General features: G+C 44.8%; 2 protein-coding genes across 2 annotated transcripts; both read right to left on the bottom strand.

The window, feature by feature from the left end:
• Positions 1-1,722: 1,722 nt before the first annotated feature.
• LOC125529600 (ribosomal protein S4, mitochondrial-like) lies at positions 1,723-3,852 on the bottom strand. Its single transcript, XM_048694011.1, has one exon. The coding sequence runs from the start codon at positions 3,736-3,738 to the stop codon at positions 2,596-2,598; it is 1,143 nt and encodes a 380-aa protein (XP_048549968.1). The 5' UTR covers positions 3,739-3,852; the 3' UTR covers positions 1,723-2,595.
• Positions 3,853-5,721: 1,869 nt separating this feature from the next.
• On the bottom strand, positions 5,722-10,838 carry LOC125529599 (sodium/hydrogen exchanger 2-like). Its single transcript, XM_048694010.1, has 13 exons — positions 10,404-10,838; positions 10,203-10,321; positions 9,543-9,640; positions 9,404-9,463; positions 9,048-9,289; positions 8,919-8,965; positions 8,729-8,795; positions 8,532-8,632; positions 8,330-8,437; positions 8,093-8,231; positions 7,947-8,009; positions 6,451-6,534; positions 5,722-6,310 (listed from the first exon to the last, which is right to left on the bottom strand). The coding sequence occupies exons 1-13, from the start codon at positions 10,554-10,556 to the stop codon at positions 5,966-5,968; spliced, it is 1,626 nt and encodes a 541-aa protein (XP_048549967.1). The 5' UTR covers positions 10,557-10,838; the 3' UTR covers positions 5,722-5,965.
• Positions 10,839-15,252: the final 4,414 nt, after the last annotated feature.

Raw genomic sequence — 15,252 nt, 5'->3', positions numbered from 1 at the left:
CTATCACATAGGTCCTATTTCAGGTTCATTTACTTTCTCAAATAAGTAACTTTGTCTAATGTTTCCCGAACGAGTAGCTAAAACAACCACCCCCTGATCCGAAAGGAATGGGTGTTCCTGAGGCTTATTCAAAGGGCTTTCTAGTGAGTTAATGGGGAATGAGGGTATCACCCATAACCAGTTTGAAGATGCAAAAATTATGTTCTTGTCAAGGAGGGGGATTAGCTACACAACCAAGGAAGACCTTTTTAGATTATTAATATTATGACTGCTTTTCACTCTTGTCTAGATCTTGCTTTTGCTTAGAGGGCAGGCCGCAGGACAAAGCAAGAGCTTGAATGCGAGGGGCGCAGCGAATGTTTGCTTCGAAGGAGCCTGTGAGCCAGCGATAATTAGACCCGTTAGTTAGTAGGGACAACTTGAAGTAGGGACAACTTGAATACTCCGCCTGTGTCTAATCATCCACTCGACGGAGACATTTGTTTTCATGTCAGGTGTTCTTTGTCTTAGTTTGATTCCGATCTACTCCTATGCTAAGTGTCTTTGTTTGGTTTGATTTCTTGTGTTTGCATGTATGGGCTAGCCGTCAGTGTTCAATGCTTATGTTAATATAATAACGCCAAAATGTGCTGCAAATTCATGTTCAAGTTGAAATAAGGCCGAAGGGCTAAGTGTACTACTGGAGATTATATATTCCAGCTCTGAAGTTTCCTTTTGAGCCCCCGTTCTACTATGGTTTGGATTCTAGTTGAAGCGTGCGACCATCTATTCAGATGAGGAGACCGAGTAAGAAACCACTAAGCGGAGAGCAAACAGATCAATCTCTATCTATGAGTTTCTCAACCAAGATCCACTATTCAACCAAGACCCGCTAACTAATACTTTTACGCGAGCTTAGTTATTGGAAGTTGCAGCCGAGGAACTCTTATCCCTAGCCACAGTTGTTGCAGCACAAGGCTTTGTCGCGATTGGGTCATATGTCAGTACTCTCACATTCCCCGTGGTCTCCCTAGTATGCTGAGCTGAACTGAAGTGAAGTGAAGCTGCGGGCGATGATGGACTGATCCCATGCTATTCAGGCGCCTGACAACGCTGGCTCCGACGGTGATGAGTCTGACGGTGGCTCAGATGTTTCTCTTCCTGATCCTTCAAGGTCCCCCGTTCCTGACATCGTCCAAAGGCCGTTGGCGCTCTCCCATCTGACAGTGCGGGCTCTGCGTGTCGCCTATGGCAACACTACCCGAGTGGTCTATTGCATAGTGGATCCACGGGTACCCCGTCGCTGCTTCGTTTTTATCAACATCCGGTAAGCAGAACGGACAGAGAACTGTCCCGATTTCTCGTAATGCCAGGCCCAAAAGTCCTCCATCCGCATAGCAGCAAAAGTAGGCATTTCTTTGATACTTACTCACCTGTGGCTAGATTTACCACCATTCGAGTACTACTATCACGGGCTGCCTCGCACGGTCTTCTCGTTCATCAGATGGGCAGACGGCTTTCCTTAATGGGGAGTTGGATGAGGAAATTTACATGGAGCAGCCAGATCAAGAGTACCCGCGCATTCGCCTAACCCCGGGTTTTTTCGATCAAAATGAAGATTTTTTAGAAAATAAGCCCAAAAAGCATCTGACCTTGAAAAGAATCACCAGTTACTTGATCCATCCCTGCGGTAAGTGGGAACGAATGTGACAGCCGATGGTAGTAGGATTTCCACAGGTTGAGCTCCTTATCTTTTGACTTTTCTAAGGATAGCCGAGTAGATATACTAGAATGGGATGAATCGAGCACGAGAAATCACTAGGCACAGGGGAGCCGTAAGGAAGAGGAGTAATATCGTTATAAAGTTCACGAATTCGATTCATTTTGGAATCGATAAGTGAACACGGAATCTCGTCTTGTTCCCCTTGGTTCCGAGGGAAATAAAGGGGAAATCACTGATTCATTTGGAGCTGTTTTCTAACTGACTCATTGACATGAGAGATTGGATGCGATGCGCCAGTCACTCGTACTACAGCGGACAAAGGTCACCGGCAAACGACCGTTCCACAATGGAACCTGGCACTACTGTTTGCCCTAAGGGCCGACCCACCTTTTCAGAGAAACAGACACATGACATCACTATATTACGCATTTTCGAGATAAGAAAGTGGAGAATGCACTCTTCCCTTTTTTTTACATTTTAAACTCATGTTCATGGTCTGTTTTATTCCCAATTGTTGCCCGTGTGAAAAGAAAGAAGAGAAATTGGGCCATGTTTCCCGAGAGAGACTGCCTTCTCTCAGGCCAGCAGTCTTATACTTATAGTCGACTGCTCTATGACGATCTGACCTCTTTCCTGGGCTCTGCTTGCTCGTCTACGCTCCGACCAATTCAGTCAAAATCGAAAAAACGATGTTTCCTTGAAAAAGTCTAAGAAATAGTAGTAGTAGTCAAAAAGTGCACTTTTTCCATATATTTCGATTTATAGGGATCCCTATCTTTATCTCTATCCACAGAGATACCTATCTATATAGAGAGAGATTTTTCTCAAAATTGATCTAGACTATCCTCTATCCGGATAGATATGTCCCTATGAGCGACTAGGCCGATCTTTTTTTATATGTTTTGGCCACGTCCGTTTCCGCTCCGAAGAGGAAGGTTTGGATCTTTCAATCTTATGTCGTGAGGGATGTGACCTATGTTAGGTCCATAAGATACCACAGCTTTTAGTGTTCTATGATTCACCTCCGAATAATGAGTAGGTAGTTCGATCCTTTTGATTCTTATCTTCCTAGTAAACGGGGATCCGGAGCAATAGGTCGAATTACTATATAAAGAAGACTTTTCTACAAAAGGACTTATTGTTCGAGTAGGAAGATTTCGGTTTTTCTCCTTCCCTCTTTTCAATAAGAAGAAGTATTTGAAATGAAACAAATTCCTCTTCATTCTGTTGTGCTCAGCGAAGGAACTGCCTAAGCATACTTTTGCGGATCCAAACTTCTTTGTTCTTTCAAAGTCTTCTTCTTGCATATAAGAACGCAACTTTTGCAATTCCTTGGATTTGAGTAGTAAGCGGCATCCCCTCTGAGTTGTGAGTAAGCGGAACCATTCTTTTTTTGTTCTTCTCCAGATTCTGGCCGGTAGGAATTTGCCTCTTCTTTTTCCAACTGATATGGCCGATAGGAATTTGCCTATGATTTTTCCAACTGATATGTCGATATAGAAAGATCTCCTTATTTCAAAACCGCGGGTTCTCGCGTCATTTTCTTTAAAAGATATTAGATCACCGTGGGAAACTTTCAAATGAGTAATGGTTACCAGTCCATTATTCAAACAAACCCTTCGATGACTTATCGGCTGCCTTGCTTGAGGAAGAGTGTCACTAAAATGGAGACGAACCGGAATCACGTCCGATCTTGTTTCTTGATTGAGTAAAAAAGGGATATATGAAGTTCGTTCTCTTCCTCTGTGCATCTCCCTTATGGGTAAATCCCCATAATAAAGAGACAACTTTCGTGTAGTTTGTGATTTGATGTTACTGTTTAGATTTTCTCTCCGAGAAAGATTTCTTTTAATGGATCTCCTCTTGTTCCTCAATCTTCGGAGAATACGACGTTGGATTAGAGAAAGTTCTCTGTTCCGAACATTTCCTGGAAGTAGACGACACGTTTTAAATCTTAATGCTGGCATGGCATATTTCGTTGAATCAGTCTTTTTCGCCACATCGCGTATAAAGGGAATCGAACCCAACTCTTCCATGAACCCCCCACGAATGGCCCTCCCTTAATTCAATGAACTATGAGAATTCCTTTTTTCGTTTTTTTCTTTTCAGTTCTCATAAGTCCTTGATATACTAGCAGAAACTCAATACTTGACCTACTGCGTCACAGTGCTCAGGTAAAGTGGCAGGGGGTGGAAGAGAGCGGAAACGTCAGTGTTTTCTGTGCGTTACGATAGTAGTGGTGAAATAAAATCCAATTCAAATATCTCAACGTAAAAGGAAAATCGTTTCACTTTGAAAGGAAAACTAGCTATATGAGATCAAAATCACTCTATCTACGATATTCATTGCACCATGATTGAAGGACAATGAGGGGCAGGTTATATTCCCTTTCTTCTGATCGATTGAGGAATCGCTGATAATGACACCATGTCTGTAGCATCTACTGCTATTGCAAGGCCCGAAGCACGTGGGAGAATGTTCGTTTTTTCTGGATCGGATTAGCAAAAGCAAGCAAGCATGTGATGTGGCGAGGAAGCCTAAAAGAAGCCTTTGGGAGGCAGTGTGGTGACGCCCTGTTTGGCGCGTGGGAATTAACTAATCTAATGATATATTGGTAACTGCCTGTGGGTCCGCACACCACTCCTTATGTGCTAAAAAGCCTTCCGGGTCGAATTTATTAAGAAATAATCAAAGATTAGAATGCCAATGTGAATTTAGGTTCAAAAGGATCAATAGCACATGACGAAGTTCAAGTGTCTTCTCTTCAAGAGAATAGAGCATAATTATAGGATTATATGGATATCAGTGCTTTTATTCAATTCCCGAGGCACTCTTCAACGATTGAGGAGATTCCCGAGGCTGTCTTAGTGCTATCGTCAGGGTCACCAGCCTACTGTACCCCTTATTCTGGCTTAGCCTTGCTTAAACAGAAGAGGCTTGGTTAGCATCCTTTCTATCAAGTGCTGTTCTTTGCTACCAACAATTCTTTAAGTACGCGGTGAAGTAAATAATAATGCACTTGCTGACAGTAGAACCCCCAAGAAATATCACAGTATAGGCCGATATCTTTGTGCAATGTCATTTACAAGCTATGCTCCAAAGTCTTGGCAAATAGGCTGAGAGAAGTACTGGATGAGATCATTTCCGAGGACTTATTAAATAGGGGTGCTTTTTCTACGAATATAATCAATTTCATAATGCTATCCGCTTTGACGAAGCAAATCAGATGACGGGCGATCTACGCCTCGAAAAGGAGAAGAAGTGGTTGGGTGGAAAAGAGCTGGGTGCACAGGTACGACCAGCCGCCGCCGTAATGACGTGTATGTCACCCTAATTGATGTGTAAGAGAACCGATTGAAGGCTTAGGGCATGTACAATGATGGCATATGGATACATATGCTCCATGACAAAAAGTAATTTGAGGCATCTAAATTTATTTTTTCTCCCCAATGCAAGCTATCACTAGTGGGCCTCATTAAGAAATAAAAAATAAAAATTTTAGTACATATGCACCTCTTCTTTTCACTCCAACTTTTTCAGCTTTTGTTATCGGACCATACTTTTTCTCTTCAAGCACCCGCCTTCTGGAAAGGATCCCGCTTCCCTATCCGAACCTACTTTACGTCATATCCGATCCTACATGGCATGCGAGGCATCACCTTGAGGCTATGCATTGTACATGACCTTATACGGTCGAGCGACGCCAGCCATGCCATTTTCAAAAAGAATACAAAATATATTTGAAAGTTTCAAAAAGTATCAAAAAAAGTCGTACAAATATATATACATGTTCTTCAACTATGTGTAAGATTTCCTTAACTAATGCGATTATTTGAAGACTAATAGAAAAACACAAATATCTGGTCCAAATACAACAGAGAAAGCCCATTTTAATCTATGTATTTGTCCTTTTTGTGTACATCACATCTGAGTATACTACAAATATATGATTATGTGTTTTTTTCAGAATATTTTAGGCATGGAAATAGTATTTTCACTGAAAAAAGTAAAGACCTCCCTCAAGCTCAGCCTCCAGGTGCACTTTACGGGCGAATACTCCTTTATAATGTGCAGTGGCTAGTGAGATATACACAACTCTATGCAGGTCAGCTAAAAAAACTGTATGCAGGCCAGGAAATTAGCCTAAATGAGCAGCTACGAAGAACCGTTCTACCTCAGATTTACAGCAATTACACTCACCGTAGCTAATTTACAAAACTTCTTTTCCTGTCAGATAATCCCCTTCCTCTTCTGTGCAGTCCTCTAGTTCTCACTTCCATGGGCTAGTAATGGTACACTGCTTTCGGTGGGAGATCCAGGGACAAATGGGACGAAGCCTCGACCTCCGAACACCGGCCGCATGAAGGCGTTGTCAAACTTGCGCCAGTAGTGGTGGACTGACCGTGTTGGACTCGCCAGGAGCATCCGGAGACTCGTCGGGCGGCGTATGCTCACAGCATTCTCGAGATCCGTCTCAGGCCCATTCCCGGGCAGCTGTTCAAGGAAGGACTTCGGGCTGGATGGCTCAGAAAGGGCACTCACTTCCCTAGTGAGGTGCCTCGCTGGAATCAGGAGTCTGATCAATGGCTTAGTCAGTAGCCCAAAGACCTGATGAAACGTAAAAGATGTGATAATATGAGTAATTGTCTGGAGGTTGGCTTCCATATTATGTGGTTGTTCATATTAGAGATTTTGTTGCCCTGAATGGAAGGATGTATGGCATTATTTAAGAGGAAGAGGAAACCTACAATTGTGCTGAAAAGAACAATAATTATTGTACTGGTGATCATGATAGCATTGCTAGGGAGCTGAGTGTGCCCTGATTTTGCAAACTGCAAGTGATAAAATGACTAGTTAGACAAAGCACGAATGCAAACAACATGAACATACATAAGCAAAAATCCAGCCTTTTCCTGGAGCAGTTTCATTTGCAAATAGACCAGCTACACGGGCACGCACACCCTAATTGAGATATCATATTACAATGGTAACGAATATATTAATATTTCTTTCTAAAAAAGAGTGACAAAAAGATATATGCTTACTATCATTTTCTTTAACCACATGTTTTCAATTTTTGGCAGGATATTTTTTATTGTAATTTTTTGAAATGGGGGGGAAATAACACATTCTTGATTTGTTGATGACTCCTTTTAAATCAGAATGATTTTTTGGATAGGTGATTTATTTTAAAAAGATAACGAATCCAATATTGTGGAGGATATCCCGTCCTCATTGTGAGATGTCCTACACATAATATCTTCTTCAGATCTTTAACTATAGTTAAGCTCCATCACATGTCACAACTAAATACGTCAACTATACTGACAAAACAAGAAGGTAGGTTGTGCTTGTATAACAGGTTTTGGGTTATCGATACAGGGCTACTATGCAGGTAGTGCTATTTTACAAACGTCCATCAGTAGGGAGTGAATGTCGAAGATATTCCGGCCTTGAATTCACCTTTTTGCTTCAGACATGCTAAGTTCAGGCATGGGAAGTTGAATTGTCCAATCCCATGTTTGGTGTGTGGTGGGAATAGTAAAGGCAATTTGAGAGAAAATAACTTCCCACATGAATTAACGGGGACGAGGCTGGGAAGAGATACGTGGGAATTGACCTCCTTAATTCTCTCTTTCCCCATCCCACCTCAATTCCCTTGCCCTCCAATCAAACAATGGATTATATGTCACCTACCCCTTAAATTCCTATTCCCTACCTCTAATATCCCCCAACCAAACAGGCTATAATGGGTATTCCAGGCTGATAGATGCAGTCAAGCAGGACACGTTCAATTTTTCCAAAAGTACGTAAATTATGCAACTCCCTACTATGATTTTTCATGAAATTTGTTCACCAATGATGGTTGAAGTGTACCGGTGGAAGGTATATAAACAAAGTTCGGCACGCAAATTGCATATTCACAATGATGTGTTTTCACAAATTTGGTCTGAATTCCCATTTAAGTCGACAAATTTGGTATATCTGTTCTTAATGACAGAATTCTAATAAAGAATGAGGTGTTACATTAGCATATACTCCCTCCGTTCCATAATTCTTGTCGTGGTTTTAGTTCAAATGTGAACTAAAACCACGACAAGAATTGTGGAATGAACCAAAACCACGACAAGAATTATGGAACGGAGGGAGTACTTATTAAGTATGATAAAACACTGAGACTAGAAAACTCGATCATGCATTACACCCAAAGCACATATGGAATAGATCAGACACAATATTTTACCTTATTGTAGGCCAATGCAATTGACACGGCACCTCTCATGAGACCCGCCCACCAAATAATAACCTGAATAACCCACATCAAGTAAGTAACAGGAGTATTCTTGAAAGGACATAACATACATAAGATGTTTCTAATATGACACTCACTTGCTGCCTAATAGAGATCTTCTCCCCTGGAGTTGTTTTGGTCAAATTGGAGAGATAAGATAGTGGGAAAACAAATGCAGCTCTTGCAACCAGTACCAACGCCACAATAATGGAGCTCAAGCCAATAGATTTCATTGGGCTGCATAGTACAGAAAATGTGTTACAAAACAAAACTGTCTGGATGTGAACAACAAATATGTTACTACAGACATGGAAAGAAGCAGATAGAGAACATACCTATATGTTTCACTAACAATCTTCCACTTCTCTATATCCAATGCATCCATGCCAACATAGAGAAAGAGAAACGTCTCAGAGATGAATGACAACGTGGCGAAGGCATGCCTGTTGTGCATAGAATGACATAAGCATCAGCGAAGTTCAGATGTCAAATGATGGATTCACATGTATTTCTGATACAAACAATGCAGATACTTACTTGGTTGTGACCCTGGAACTCTCTGTTACATTGTGCCAGGTATAGTGTGACATTACAATACCACAGAAGAAAACCGTGAGAATACCACTCAAATCAAGCAACTGCAACACAAAGCAACCAGTCAATATCAATTAGAGCTAGCTGATAGTGACAGATTGTGTAGTATCTATGTGAAGTTAGTAGTGCAGGGTGCTTACTTCAGCCAGCATGTAAGATAAATAAGCCATGAGCATCATAATAGCAACTTCACGATCAGTGGAGTGCCTGGAAAAAATGCCAAATTAGAGGAACAAACCATAAAAGCATATTAGAAAATCTGAAATTGTATTGAGATTGGTGACACAGGTATCATATCAAGCACACAATTCAATGTGTCCAAGTACCAACCTGCCAAAGTACAGTTTCTTGATGACATAAGCACTGAGAAGTCCACTCTGCAGTAACACCACAAATTCAGTGAGACGGCAGAACTTGACAAGTTAACAAAGCCAAAGGTGGAACCAGGACAAAACTTACAGCTACTCCAAGAAAGGTGCTGGCGCCGAATAGATAGAGGAAATTTCCAATGAACTGTAAGAATTTGAGGCTACTGAAATTTCCAAGATCAAAGTTCTGGATTGCATTGAACAACACAACTGATGTCGCATCATTAACAACACCTTCACCAAACACCAAACTGTACAAGAAGGGTGTCTCATCTTGGTTTAACACCTGCAAGGTGCAAACAGAGTCCGTTGCCGAGAATATTGCCCCAAGTGCTGAAAAAGCGAACGTGCAGAAGGAGTCAAAAGCAAGAAGAGCAGACACGCAATGGAAATTCTTCTTATACTTAGGTTAATGGAAAAGTTTATACTCCAGGTTAAAGAACTGACCGAGGTAGTCTCCAAGCTCAAGGGAGCCTATGTTCAGCCTTGATATTAGCCCCATCGCACCTGTGATAGATTGGGCCAGTGAGACAGATGAGCAACAAAGCAACATGCTGAGTGAAATTTTAAGAGGGAGAGAACCTACCAAGGGATATTATACTGAAGGAGATCAAGGTCCCAACTACAGCAAACAATGTAATAGTCATGAAGTTGCGGAAGAATTGTTTCTTCTTCACTTGGAACCTGGTCAGGGATAGGGGAAAAGAGTAGTGTGAGTCATGCAACTGTTAGGCTCCTTAAGCAAAACTTGCAGTTAATATCTAATATAACTACTATCAGCCTTCCTTGTTACTCTAAAAGATATAGTCACATTCAGTTATTAGAGAGTACGATTTATGCATTAGATAGTTTCACTGTTTTTGAGTCGAACGACTGTCGCAACTAATTGTCGACTAGTCGATGAGTCATAAAAAAAATTCAAGACTCAACAACGTGTCGCAACTGCAGGGTCGACTATTCAAGAGTCGCTACCCAAGACCGACTAGTCGACTCGAAAACCTTGGGTAGTTTCCATCATCTTAACCTAGAAAACCAAATTTTGCAATAAAAGAGGAATCGATAATATGGGACACTCCTAAAATCAGAACAGTTATGTTAGGCTCCAGCATGGAGCACAGCAAATCAGTGACCCTATTCATTAATTTCAATTTCTTTCAAGAGAAGGATTCTCATGAATGATACACAAGAGAAAGCAGCGCAAGACTAGTGCATAAATACTGTAGTAATTTGCATAAGAAGAACATACCCTGCATTAAAAATGATGGGTGGGAGCAGATAGATGAAGAACAAATCCTCGCTGAAGACCATTAAGCGCGAGTTTTTCCCGCTGGACGCGAAGAGGATGACCGTGCCGGCGCCCAGCCCCTGCAGACCCACGCGCGCAAGGATCAAATCAAGCAACCACAACAAACACACACAGAGATGCAGAGGAGCAGACGGTACTGACAAGCAAGAGCGCGGTGGTGGACTCGTTCATCCAGCGATTCTCCTCGAGGAGGTGGCCGACGATGATGCAGATGCACATGAGCGCGACGAACAACCCCACCGCCATGATGGAGGCGTAATCCGCCGGCGGGTCGCCCAGCCCCAGCCCCATCATCCCGCCCTCCGGGCACCGAAATCAATCTCAATCTATGGAAACCAAATTGAGCCCCCCACGCCTGCCTTGTGTTACGCGACAAGAGAAGACAAGAGAGGAGCGAGACGAGCGGCGCAGAGGCAGAGGTCGGCCGGCGGGTCTGGGGAAAGGTGGCGCCTTCGCGGCCAAGGCAGGTGGAGGAGAGAAAGAAAGATCCGTGGAAAGCTACGGCGCGAGGAAACAGGGAGGGGATCCAGGAAGTTGGTTTGGGGATTTTTATGGGCCGTCTCTCGGTGGCGCCACGTGCGGCCAACGAACTCCTTCTGTTTTCCTCTTCTGTTTGTTGGAGCACGAAGAGGAACACGGAACGATTTCATTAGCTTGTCTTTTTTTCCTTCTTCTATCTAATAAATAATCGCCTTTTTCAATTTGATTTGAAGTGACGGTGGCGCGAGGGTGGCGTCGGCCCACCAAGGAGCGGGCTGTCCACACCACAGATGAGAATGAGCGAGTCGTCTCGTTGGGAGCCACCTCGAATGACCCGAAGGCTCCAGGCTCCAGCTCCTGCCTGCCTGCAGGGACCCACCGTGGGGAGCTCCTAACCGGCGCCTTAAGCGCCGGTTCAGGAAGCTGGCACTTGCACGCCGCACCTCATGGACCGGCCCACCACACGCTGTAGAAGGAAAAATGTCTCGTGAATAAAACACGCACCGAAGGCTCCAGGCTCCGGCTCCTGCCTGCCTGCAGGGACCCACCGTGGGGAGCTCCTAACCGGCGCCTTAAGCGCCGGTTCAGGAAGCTGGCACTTGCACGTCGCACCTCATGGGCCGGCCCACCACACGCTGTAGAAGGAAAAATGTCTCGTGAATAAAACACGCAAAAAACTGCCGGTACCGTCACTCGAACTCATGCCTTGAAACTACAAAGGAGGAACCATTCCGCTAACCACTACAACAAGGAACCCCTAGTTAGTACAAATGAACGCGAAGTGTATAAGAACCAATAAATTAGCGCTATTTATTGGATTTCCTAATTATTTTAAAAACACTTATTGAACTTGAAAAAAGATCATTGAACTTGGAAAAAAAGTTCACCAAATTTGAAAATGCTCATCAAATTTGTAAAAAGTTCATCATTTTACTTAAAGTTCATCAAATTTGTAGAAATGTTCGTCCATTTTTTAAAAAGTGTTCATCAATTTCGGAAAAAGTTCAACAAAATTTGAAAATAGTTCATCGGATTTGCAAAAAAGTTCATCGATTTTGAAAAAAGTTCACGAATTCAAAAAAGGTTCACAAAAAAAAGTTCATTGGATTTGCAAGAAGTTTATGGATTTTGAAAAAAGTTCACGAATTCAAAAAAGGTTCACAAAAAAAGTTCATCAAATTTGAGAAATGTTCATAGGATTTGCAAACAGTTTATGGATTTTGAAAAAAAGTTCACAAATTCAAAAAAGGTTCACAAAAAAAGTTCATCAAATTTGAGAAAATGTTCAACGGATTTGCAAATTTTTTATCGATTTTGAAAAAAGTTCACGAATTCAAAAAAGGTTCACAAAACAATGTTCCCGAAATCAAAAAAGTTCACAAAATAGAAAAAAGAACAAACAGAAGAAAACCGGCAAAAAAAGAAAGAAAAGAAAACAGGTTCACGTTCTTTATTTGAAGAACTGTGAAAGATGCTCTCAATCACCAAAGCTTGTTGTCCCCGGTGGTTACTGCGCATGTAAAGAGACTGTGGGGTGAAGGGTTCGAATCCTCCCCCACACACCTTTTTTTGAAAGAATTTAGAGTAGAAGAAAAAAAAAGGTAAGACGGGCCAGCCCAGTGCGGACGGAGGGGTGTGCGTCCGATTGCACAAAGAACTATATCGGGCGCAGAGAGCGCCGTTTAGGAAATGCCCCCACCGTGGTGGTGACCTTTTTGCATATTCAAAGTTTTAGATTGCTAGCCAGGCCTGCCGCCTGGTATCGTGGTGGTGACTTGTTCGGGATTCTTCTTTCTCTGTATGGTTTTTGGTTGCCAGCGCATCCGCGGAGAATTTTTTTTTCTCTGATTGATTTTTGGTTGCCAACGCACTTACGAAGGATTTCTTCTTTTTCTGGGTGGTTTTTGGTTGCTGACGCATCCACGGAGGATTTCTTCTTCCTCTTGGTGGTTTTTGGTTGCCAGTGCATCCACAGAGGATTTCTTCTTTCTCTTGATGGTTTTTGGTTGCCAGCGCATTCATAGAGGATTTGCAAGTGCTGTGCGCCGCCACGGGAATTCGCCTATAGTTACAATCATAAATTGGAAAAACATCACGGCGATGTATGAAGCCAAATCTTGATTTTAGTAGTACTAGCGAATGCTTCGAGCGGGGTGGTTAGCGAGGCCATCTCAAGAGCAGCCGATCCCTTTGTGCGTCGCCGCTGGTTCCCTCTCCCTTCGCAAGGCGCTCCGACGGCGGGAGAAAGAGGAAACCTCGGACCTGTGCGTCCGGTGTGTTCTCGGTAGGGTTAGGATTGATGGAGCCGCTACTGAGGCTGTCGTCGCGGTGGTGCGTCTGAATAAGTTCCTCCGGGCTTCGTTCGCTCTCAGACGGGGCTCTAGCCTTCGTTTAGGAGCTAGCGGAGTGGGGGATCCCCGGATCTTGTTGAGTTCGCGGGCTATGGTATCTGGAGGTCGATCGGCACTGGCCGGTTTGGTCCTCGGATGGGTAGTGGTTGTATGGAGGCGAATATTCTTCTTCCTCGTTGGTATGATTTCCTGTTGTGTTTCTTCATCCTTCTTTGTGCGGCTGCTGGAGGGATGTCCTGTTTTGTTCGAGCGATTGGCTCGGCGGCTGCGCCGGAACCGGATCCTAGTTCTCTTCCATCTAGAAGGGACGCATATAGCGGTACCCAAAGCTACAAATAGTGAAGGCTGGTGCAGGCGTGTTGGATGCACATGTGTGTCCTTGTCTTTTTTGCGCTATAAATGGGGGAGCAGCATGGCAATGATTATGGCGTAGTTGAAGATGAGGACCTGCATGAGTCTGGATGCAGATTACTATGTTGCATGGGTCTCCTCGCAAAGTTTAGGGATGATGACACAGAGCTCCGAAGGTCTTCATGTTTTGCTGGTTGTTTGAAGGTGCTCTTTGTTATTCTGATTGTTTATGCATGTGTTAGGGTGTGCTTGTTTGGGTTAAGAACTTTGTATTATGTCGTGATTTGAATACAATCATACTTTCTCAAAAAAAAAATCTTGATTTTTAGTGAAAATCTAGAAACTTAGCCTGTTGCATTGTTGGTTCTACAACAAACGACATCCACTCAACCATCACATTTGGACCATATGTACGGTAGGCTTGTGATTACCACCATAATTATTTTCAAAAATTCCTCGCGGTCCACCGCGCCCTGCGCTCACGCTGCGCGTCACTCCGACCGCGGCGGCCACCTCTCCTCTCCTTCCTCTGTGCACGTACTCAAGCCGCTCCCGCGCCATGGCCTCGAGTCCGAGATCGGTGACCTCCATCTTCAGGCCATCTGGTGAGCGACCGGTGGTCTCGGGGTTGGGGATCTCCTCGGAGTCGGAGGGCTCGGAGGTCCGCGGCCCGCGAGCGGAGGTGGAGACGCAGCCTGTTCCCGCGCCACCTTCGGCGCCATGGGTGCAGCCGCCCCCCTCAAAGAAGGAGCTTTGGAGGAAGCGCCATGCCATGGGTGAGCAGAACAGTGATCTGGGACGCGCGTCGGGCAGGCCGGCGATGTCGCCGGAGATGAGGGACAAGTGCTTCCGTTGCTTGGAGAAGGGACACTTCCGGGTCGACTGCATCAACGAGATCGTCTGCTTCCGCTGCGGGCTGCCCGGGCATGGCTCCAAGGACTGCAAGAGGCCCCGTAGCCCGTCTTCGGTGGATGAGCTGATTGCTCCACCGCCCCTCCCCCCAGCAGCGCACGAGCCAGGATGCGCACCTGGTGTGGCCACCGCTGGCGCCGCCGCGGTTGCAGACTATCATCGATGCCGAGGAAGACCCCACAGAGATCTGCATCGTGCGTCGTTCACAGACGGTGGAAGATCTTGAGCGCCGCCTCCAGTTCGCCATGGTGGCGTACGTTGGTGGGGCGAGGCGTGAGATCCCTGCGGAGCGCATTCTTGAAGTTCTAGCTGGCAAGCTGGACATCCCGCCCGACCTGGTGTCCGTCCATCGCCATCGACCGGAAGACTTCTTGGTAGTTTTTGCTTCTGCGGAGTTGAGGAACAGAGTTTCTGCATGTCCGATAGTGGAGTTTGAAGGAGACAGGTTGTTTTTCCGGCCGTGGAACCGCCAGTCACAAGCAATGCATGCCATGTTCGGGTTTAAGGTCTGGCTCGAGATTGAGGGCATCCCTCCCCACGCCTGGGACAGATCGGTGGTGGAAGAGTTGTTGGGTTCGTCTTGCAAAGTGGATTCGGTCGTGCCGGAAACCTGCTCTCGCGCGGACTTGTCCTCGTTCAAGCTGTTGGCGTGGACTGCTCACCCTCAGGGCATCCCCACGCTGCGGTGGCTCGCCGTGCCGGAGCCTGGAGAGGAGGCGCCTCCTGCGCTGCTGCAATACAAGACGTTGATTCATCTCGATGCCGTCAAGGATTTGCGCGAAGCGGGAGAGCCATGGTTTCTTGGCGGCTCGTCGGGCAGCGGGCAGAGTGGTCTTCCTGACTATGACGATTTTGGTGGCCTGGATCACCAACCGTACGGCCGCCGCGGTGATTTG

The sequence above is a fragment of the Triticum urartu genome, unplaced genomic scaffold, assembly GCF_003073215.2.
Source record: "Triticum urartu cultivar G1812 unplaced genomic scaffold, Tu2.1 TuUngrouped_contig_5718, whole genome shotgun sequence".
Taxonomy (NCBI): domain Eukaryota; kingdom Viridiplantae; phylum Streptophyta; class Magnoliopsida; order Poales; family Poaceae; genus Triticum; species Triticum urartu.
Note: the sequence above shows the minus strand (reverse complement) of the source record. Positions and strands in the feature narration are given on the sequence as shown.